The sequence below is a fragment of the Nanorana parkeri genome, unplaced genomic scaffold (assembly GCF_000935625.1).
Source record: "Nanorana parkeri isolate BGI_ZX_2015 unplaced genomic scaffold, ASM93562v1 scaffold2636, whole genome shotgun sequence".
NCBI lineage: Eukaryota > Metazoa > Chordata > Amphibia > Anura > Dicroglossidae > Nanorana > Nanorana parkeri.
The window spans coordinates 114,199-123,805 of record NW_017308904.1 but is presented as its reverse complement, the minus strand read 5'-3'; the positions used below and the strand labels follow the sequence as shown (position 1 = coordinate 123,805).

The following is a 9,607-nucleotide window of genomic DNA, read 5'->3' as shown; positions in this document are numbered from 1 at the left end:
GCAATTTTCACTCGCCAATTGCGAGCGGGCGAGTGGAAATTCTGAGCCCTGCTGTATATATCTTCAGAGATAAACAGCTGTGTGAGAGCCATGTTATACCTCTTTGACAAACTTGATATTTCAAGGTGAGGTAGGTAACAGGTAACATTGATCAAGTTTTAAAATATTTATTACTTTCAGGGCTGGAGTAATACTTTTTTTCGCATAATGCTAGCTACCTTGCCCCGCTACCCCATTTTCACATGACCAGGGAACCGTGCGATTAACGCATCGCACCAGTGTGAATGGGGCATGAAAGAAGGAAATAGACATCTACTTGTTCTAAATAATTTACTATCAGGGCAAATAAAAACTGTATCACATACAGTACTCAGCTGTGTTCTTACAAATGCACTAGTATACTGTACTTATAATGTTAACTTAGAGTAGTTACAGCAGTTTTACAAAATGTTAGTTGCCAGAATTTGTAAATGGAAAGGTTATTTCCATTCAATTACAAAGTGATATTAATACATACATATATACTTACATGCATTATATAACATTTCAGTGATTCTTTACAGATTTTGTCTTTAAATTTAATTTAATTTTAACGTTTTCATTTTATTACAATCCATGTAAATTCATATATTTCTTTTATACATTTGCAGCCCTAAAAATCTGGCATTTCTTCTTTTGTGCCCTATCATTTATTAAACATTCACCAAATAGTTTCCCTATTATTTGTCTATGTATGTTGTTGCCTTAGTGTATGTAGGTGTTGCAGAATTTGTAAAGGGAATATGCATTACTTTTGTTTTTTTCTTCTTTATGTTTTATGTTCAGGGCTTTTAGAAATAAAAGTATGTTTTAGATTTCTTTTAGTCAAGTAACCTGCCAGCAGATGGAGCTCTATGGTCTTCTAATTGCAGTAGATACTGCTATGCTGTTAAGATACTGAATAGCCTGCTGTAAGTTAGCTGAATAAATCAAGAGAAGGGAAAACCTCATTCTCTGCCTACTTATATGGAGCTATATGGCTTTTCAATAATATGTATTTATATATTGATTTCAGTTCTCATTTATTTTGTTCTCCATGTTAATTAAAATGTTATCATATCATAGTCAATAGCCCAAATGTTCTCAGATCCGTATTTGATATTTTATAGATTCAGTATGAAATCAGTTAGAAATAACCAGTACTAGCAGTACTATCCCTGCTAGTTTATACATCTGCCGCCTGTGTGATTACTTACATTTAGCAATATGAATATAATACCAATAGCATCAGTATCCCATGTTTGGAATGGGATTTTTAAAATTTAGCTTCCTGTGTCATGTGCTCTTTATCGAATTGCAATGATGCTTAAAGTGACACTAAACTCAAGAGTTAAATCTTAAAAATGCCTCAAGTACCTTGAGTGTATTTCCACTTTTACAAATTTGAGAAAACCCCTTGTTTGTTATGTGATCCTATTCTCACAGCATAAAGAAAAATGATTTTAAAAAATATTTTTTTACCTTTAGATGTTTTGTTAAAGCAGGCAAGATGGCCGATTCCAGGTTTTTCTCAGCACCTTCAGGGTGATCTGTTCTAATGGAAAGGCGTAGGACTGAAATTTGAGGATTGTGTTTCTCTCATTCACTTAATTAACATACAATGGAGAAGCCACCTTAGACCCCTCACAGCCTATCCTAGCATTGCAAAGAAAGAGAAGCAAGTAGAAATGGTATCCCTTAAAACCCTAACCCAAATAAAAGCAGTTTAAACTGCAAGAAGCATTTTTTTTTAGCTTATGCTATGTGAATGAGAACATGTAAGAAATATAAAATAGGTGTTATCCCAATTTGTCTGCAAAAGTGGAACTACACTTTAACTATTAACAACACTTTAACTTATTTGTGCATCATTCAGCTGTAGATCCTCAAATCATCTCTGAATTTGTGCTGACACTGTCTTTCCTTCTGGAGGGTGGCTACTTTTGTTCCCTATGGCCCCTGTGTGTATTGTAAAGTAGTCACCTCTCCAAGCTCGTCCAATGATAGATTATAACTTTAATACAAATTAGTAAACTCAATGTGAGATTTTATTTAATCGCAGGAGTGAGTTTGGAGCAGTGGCTACTTTACAAAACACACAAACACAGGGACCATGGGGAACAAAAGTAGCCACCTTCCAGAAGGAAGGACAGTGTCTGCACAAATTCAGAGATGATTTGGGGATCTACAGCTAATTGATACACAAATAAAGTACAGTTTTATTACTAGTTAAGGTACCTTAAGTTTTAAGGTAATCAATTTTTGAGGTTTAACTCCTGAGTTTAGTGTCACTTTAAGTGCCTCTTTTTGAAGTAATCAGACAGTGAAATCATCACCGCTTATGAATAACTGCTATGAAAATATTAAATACAAAACAAGCCAACTGCATAGTGTGTAGTCTAACGAGGCTTTCTTCTGTGACAATGACTTTTGGTTAGACACCACTGACACAGCATTACATTGCCTTTATATTGAGAAAGGCAAACTAAGGCACACTCCTTGTACTGCATTCCCAGGCCGAAAGCACAGCATACACTAAAACGCTAACTTATATTGATTATATTATTTAAACAAAGCTAATCACATTCACCTGTTGCTATAAATAAGTAAGTACAGATTCAAACACTTCCCTTTAAAGGAAAGTCCACATAGTTCTTTATAGCATTTGATACCACCAGATAGTCAAAGTAATTTAAACACATTCTAATGGAGAAAGACAGTTATAGCATTACCAAATATATTTCACAGTCTTAATGCATGCAGACTGTCTGACTAACATTTTTCATATTGCTGACTGATGCAAGCCCAACATTTAAAGTTCACGAGGGTGGAATGTCTGCAAAGATCAGGTTCCCTTATCTGATCTATATATATCTAATCCTACAGGATAATATCCAGTTATGGCTAAGGGGAGCTGCAAAATGTGACAGGAGGTTTATTTTAATACATCCAAATTCTGATTTTTAAATTGCATGTTTACCAGCCTAGAAATAGGAAAGTGATCCTGTTTATCTGAGACAAGCATTGCTGTTTCCTATTCCGCTTTGCTGTATTATTGGTGTATGTTAAGTGTGTAGAAGGACTAAGCTCCTAAAAGCAAAGTATTTATAGGCTTTATGTAAGAATTAAAGGGATTGTGCCATTATTTTGTAGTCGCTATCAAGAATAGCAAGGTCTTTACTACAATTGTAACGGCAAGCATATGAAATTGTGCCTTAAAGGGCATAATTAAATAGAAGCTGAGCATACACACTGTATAGTCTTTTCACACACGGTATACAACACACTCCTTATACCAACAACATATCCCTTAATTACTGTGCCAAAAGCAATAAATCTAACAAACAACCACAATGGATCATTAAAAAATGTAACTCTTCCACTATTCTGCACTACTACAGACACAGAACCAACACTTTTTTCTGAGCCTACCTCAAAGAAGAACTCCATCAGGGATGTGCGGTCAGAGGAGGCAGGTGAGGCAGAGCCTCACCTAGTATTATGAAGAAAAAAGGTGTCAGCTTCAAGTCTGAAGCTGACAGCTTTTTCTAAATTCAGTGCGGCTTGTTACAGTTTCCACAGCAGGGAAATCCTCCCCACTGTGTAACCTGTCATGGATGGAGCGCTGCCTATTAATTACAGGCAGAGCTGCATCCGGCTTTTGACAGGTAGTTAGGTTACACAGCAGCGGGCTTCCCCACTTCTTGTGTAACCTAACATAGTGAGGCAAGAGCTTTCACAGCCTCTACCCTGTGTTAGAAGCATGAGCTCTGTGGATGGCTTGGACCAATGGCAACGCGCCATTGGTCCAAGCTGTCCAATCAAAAGAAAGAAAAAAACAAAACACTGAGGCCATCGATCTCGATGCCTCAGCAGTGACTCACCAGTGATGAGCAAGTGAGGGACAGGGAGGCTCGTCACTGTCTCCTCCCTTCCTCTTTCCCACACAGTTTGGTTACCGAGCTTGGGGTGGAGATTCATAGGGATTGGGGTGGAGCTTCGGCTGGACGGGGTGGAGCTTCGGCGGGACGGGGGATGCCTCGCCCTGCACAGAAGGCACGGCACGTCACTGAACTCCATTATAATACTGGAGGACTGCTTAGCAACCAACAACTGCTAAAACAATGAACACTTTGGTTAGAAGTAAGTAATGTACAGCAAAGCTGACAAAGTACATCAACTAGGACTATATAATAGTGTACTGTACAGTATGCAGAGTACAGTGGGCAGGAACATGACTAGTGTAGGCACAGTGCAGAGTGTTCAGCGCAGTGCCCCCTTACACTAGTGGTAAGTGATGAAGTGCTCCCTGATGTTGTCACCAGTGGTTTAGTGCCCTGCTTTCGTTGGTGGGTCAGTAGTGAAGTGCCTTCTTATCGACCATTGGGATTCATTGTTATAAGTTATGGGACATTTGTATTATTGAAAGTATGTCTGCAAGATATATTTGGGGTGTATGTGGATGCAAGAAAATTCATTTGGCTGATTTTTTTTTTTACTTACCTCAACACACCTACTCTACAGTAGGACTTTACTGTGATAAATGTCTTGACCAGTTGGGCCTGTGATAAAGCACTGTTTTAATGTAGACAATGTAAACAGCTATAGATTGTTTTTGTCAAAAGAAACCTGAAAAGGAGGATGTACACAAATCATTACTTTAATTGATATAACATCATAGAGATCTTAAGACCAGCCAATCAGAAATCCCTTCTGTATTAGTGACTGGCAGATCATGAAGAGAGACTCCTAGATGTACATAGAAAGAGACTCACAGGGCTTTTCATTTTATTGTTACTTTGTATATATTCTGTTGGAATTGTCATCTGTTTCTGGGGTCAAATAAACGCTACACTTTCTGGAAAAGAACTGAGGTTGCCTGAAGATTGTGTTCTACACATTCCTTTGCCCAGAACATATATAAATATATGTTTAATATTTATTTATATATTATATACAGCATTAATGATTACTGTGTCCAAAGTAGGACTGCAACAAGGAATCGATTGTATCAGTAATAATCAATAATGAGAATTGCTGTGAAAAATTCTCATTATTGATTAGTTGATGCAGCGGTGGGGGGCACCGCTGCATTAGCTCTGCTCCTCCCCAATGAGAGCCTGCTCCATGCTGCAGTCTGTGTCCCCTCTGATCCCCACTGCTCACCCCTGCCTGTATCAGCAGAGGCAGCAGGGATCAGAAGGGACACAGACCCTCCCCTACTGGGGAGGAGAGACCACTGTCAGCCACTGTGACTCTGCATTCCCCTCGTGCCCTCGCTGCACCCCTGCCACACTCTCTTCCGATCAACTGTCAAGTCTCCCAACCCGGAGCAATAGCCAGCCTGCCATTGGCTATTTTAAATTGCTGTAACCAATAGCAGGCTGGCTATTGCACCCCCCCACTGCCATCTGTTATGTTCCTCCTCTCCTGATTGACAGCAGGCAGTGGGCGGATGCAAAAAGGCAGCCTGCTATTGACTACTGTAATTTAAAATAGCCAAAAGCAGGCTGGCTGTTGCACCCACCCATTGCCTGCTGTGTTTACATTCAGCTGCCTCAGCAGGCAGCTGTCATTCCCCAGCTTAAGCTATTGAAGTGGAAAAGTGACACTAGGGGTCACCTTAAAGAGAACCTGTCATCTGCAATGTGCTATTACATAGCACCGCATCCCCCTTCCCCATGTGACAGCAATGAAGTAAAAAAAATGAATATAAAGTTAAAGTAAAATGAAAAACACCCAAAAAATGTAAAGTCTCTGCCCCCCGCAAACGTGCATACTAATGGGATTAAAAGTCAGGTATGCCTACCTTTGATTGTGCTATACATGTCAGGTATTGCCACGTGCGCCAGAGTGAGAGCAATAATTCTCAGGCCAATATTCATGGCTAACCCTAAACTGATGACCAGGTGTTTTTTTATATATACATTTGTATTTTTGTCAAATTTTGGTGTGTTATTTTAAATTAAAGTTTGGTTATTTTATTATATTGGATTGGAGTTTTGCAATTCAGATTACTTAAAACCATGAAACTAATGAAAATGTCTAACCTACCTACCACGGTGCGATTGCAAAAAATTGTGCATGCAGTTTTATTCTGAAGTAAACTTTGTTTGTAACAATCGATTTGTGTATTTTATTTTAAATAAAAGATGTTTTTTTTTTTAATCTGAATAATCGAAAAAATAATCGGCCAACTAATCGATTATGAAAATAATTGTTAGTTGCAGCTCTAGTGTGAAGACTTTGGGGTCTATCCACTAAGCTGCCGTAGGCAGCCGAGTGACTAACCAACCTCAAGGGAAGTGAGCTGAACGCTGTTCGGCTATTCACTTCAGGCTGGTACGCCTGATTCTAGCCGTATATCGGCTGAAATCAGCTGTACATTGGGTGGCTTCGTGTGGCTTCGGGTCAGTCGAACATGCTCAGCATGTTCGGCCGACCCGAAGTGCAGAAGGAGTTCGACTCAGCCGATCCAACATCTGGATGGGCCAAGCCGAACTTCCAGCAGGCTACTCGCTGCTGTTTGGTCTATTCTCATGCCGAACAGCAGTGAGTAAATAGCCGAACGCCGCTGAGCAGCATTCGGCTCGGCTGTTCTGCACGGTCCCTCTGTGGAACCGAGCAGAATAGAAAAATCGTTTAAAAAGTAGGGGAAAAAAGTAGAAACGATTGGGCGGAGCTAGCAGTGACAGCTAGCTCCACCCAACTGTGTTCTATTGGCCGGGAGGTTCTGCTGCCGTCAAAAAAAAAAAGAACACACCACAGGAATGCATAGCTAGATTCCTATTGGCTATTGCAAATTGAAATAGCCAAAAATAATCTAGCTATGCATTCCTATGGTGATTTATTTATTTTTTTCTTCTGACGGCAGCCAACGGCTCCGATGTCAGAAGAAAAGAAAAAAAAAAACGAGCAGGGAAAGGTTTACTCTACTCGATCGAGCAGAGTAAACCTTTCTGGGAGAAAGTGTTTCTCTCCCGGGCGGCCTGGAGCCTATTAGACTCCCAGACCTTCCAGGGGAGGAATGACAGATGGCATTCCTGGTTACCAGGTAACCAGGAACGCCATCTGTCATTACTCACTGAGAACATGGAGACGCCCCGTGATATCATAGTGGCACGGCCGGGTTCTCAGTGTGTAATGACAGCGTCCCTGGTTACCTTTTTTTTCCTTCTAGCCTGCTAGTGATTTTGCCAGTGAAGCTACTGTTTGCAGATAGTGTTGAACAGGAGAGCACTCCCAACAATGCGTGCATGCTGGCTGAGTGTCAGATGCAGGACATGCTGATCAGGTCTAGGAACATTCGTGTTCATTGCAGTCATTTTACAACAGGTTTTGTAACACCAAAAGTTTGGCACATTGAATATTTGTTTTTTTATATATTACTTAATAGATTTGATTATATTACGGTATCATCCCCATTTTAAGGTGACATTTTTTTGTTGTATTAACTATGATAGCATTATGGCTGATCTCAAGGTTTAGGGGTACGTTTTGAGGTTAGATTGTGGTTTTGGGTTAGGGCTTAGGTTATTTATATCCTTTAGTGTGAGGCTAAGTGTAAGAAATTAGGTGTTTTTTTGTGTTTTTGTTTTGTTTTGTTTTTTTGAATACATGCATACAATTGTTTGGTACTGAAAATTGATTTGACACAGAAGCCGAAGCATTATGCGCCATGTGTTCATTATGGGTTCCTCAATACTTAATGTTTAGTCTGTGAGCTGGATAGAATTAGCATCTCTTCATGCCAGTTATAGAATTACTCAGTTTAGCAATGTAATTGTAGGACTGCTTTGTATAGGTTGCCCTGCATGATTGCCAATGCTGTCATGTCATCCTTAGGGTCATTCTCACTGTATCAGACATTCGTCATGCCCTTAGTGAAATGATAACCATAACAGAACGTGCACCTTCTTGTGCCTTTCTTTTAATATTTAATTTTTTTTCTATTTTAGTTTTACATTGAATAGTGAAGGGTCAGCATCTCTGTCAGCTTGTATTGCTGCATGTGTCACTGCTGGGAGATTAACCCTTTTTTGTGATGGGGGCCATTGTCACCAGGACATAACGTGATGGGAAATCAAACATTTTTACATGTAACATCAAAACAGAAGCTGAGGTGAAATCTTCCAATAGGGACATTTATACTGCTTACAATAGGAGGTTTTCCCTTACCTTGGAGAGATTTCCTCTTACTCACTGTTGTAACTCCAAGACAAGACAAACAGACAGCAAAAAAAAGTAAAAACAATGTTCAGCTGTTCGGGAAGTTACATCAATTGGATGATAAATGTGTTATGTTTTAGCCTTTCGCCGGGAACAATACCAATTACTAAACCACACATGCACACTACACACAGAATCACAGAGGTTTCTCTGGTATAAGCATTTATGATCAGCATATGTGTTCTTTTAGTCCTACGCTTTTATAAAAGCATAATCTAGCAGCTGAACGAACTAAAAAAAACTATATATATATATATATACACACTGATTTATATATATATATATAATCAACACAGAAGCCAGTGCATCCCAATTATCCTAATATAAATAATAACTAATACAATGGTTATGTTTGGCAGATAAACCTGGCCCAGCTCATGCTGTTATGGTCAAGGAGGTCTGGGGATTTAACGCTCTTCTGGAATGGCAGCCGCCTAAAGACAATGGAAACTCTGAAATCACAGGGTACACAATTCAGAAAGCTGATAAAAAGACAATGGTGAGTTTGTTTTCAATTACTTTTATTTTATTCACTACTTTGCAAACTACTTGTTAATAGAGTGTCATTACTAAACATTTCTAAAGGTGTGTTTGTTGTTATTTTAGAGATATGGGTAAAGGTCCACTTTAAGCTGTTGCACTACTGTATTTTCCCAAGATGTCCTAAGACATCTGCATGCTGAAGTTTACATTTTATTAATAAACTATGTATTTATGCCGATGTAACAGTTTTCACATTAGCAAAAAATATAAAATGATTAGCTTGCAATAAAAAGCTTAAAGCGGACCTTTGCATTCAAAAATCTAATTCTACCAATGCATCCCTCTATGTATGATGAATGATAATAATATAGACATGTCAGGTGTAAAATGCTGTGATTTTGAAATACTTACAATTGCGGAGCATTCACTTCCTGCTTTGAAAGTGCAAATTACTTCATTTTGCCAACGCAATGCACACTGGGATTGCCTTGTCATCAGCAGAGCATTGCTGGGAAATCTCATCTGTAATCTCAGGAGATCTCAGGGAAAGGCATTTTCCTCCCCTGAGATGATGTGCATGGTCACATGTCTTATTCACATATCTAGTCACATGTACCAGTAATCCAGGAAGTAATAGGAAAGCTAGAAATCTGCCCTTAGTAAACATGACCACTGTCAGAAGACTGGAGAAGAAAAGAGAAATAAAGAATGCAAAGACCACAAAGCCTGCAGTTATCTAGAAGTATGTGTTTGTAGAGTGTCATTACTAAACATTTCTAAAGGTGTGTTTGTTGTTATTTTAGAGATATGGGTAAAGGTCCACTTTAAGCTGTTGCACTACTGTATGATTGTACAATCTATTCAACAACTATGTAAT

At 39.0% G+C, this 9,607-nt stretch overlaps 1 protein-coding gene across 1 annotated transcript in view; it reads left to right on the top strand.

Annotated features, from left to right (window-relative positions):
* Positions 1 to 8,606: 8,606 nt before the first annotated feature.
* Positions 8,607 to 9,607, top strand: part of LOC108802061 (myosin-binding protein C, fast-type-like) — a gene marked incomplete at its 5' end in the record, with an annotated part of 30,473 nt that continues 29,472 nt past the window's right edge. The window contains one exon of the mRNA XM_018573953.1: positions 8,607 to 8,746. Coding sequence (XP_018429455.1) covers positions 8,607 to 8,746 — 140 coding nt within the window. The remainder of the gene's footprint in view (positions 8,747 to 9,607) is intronic.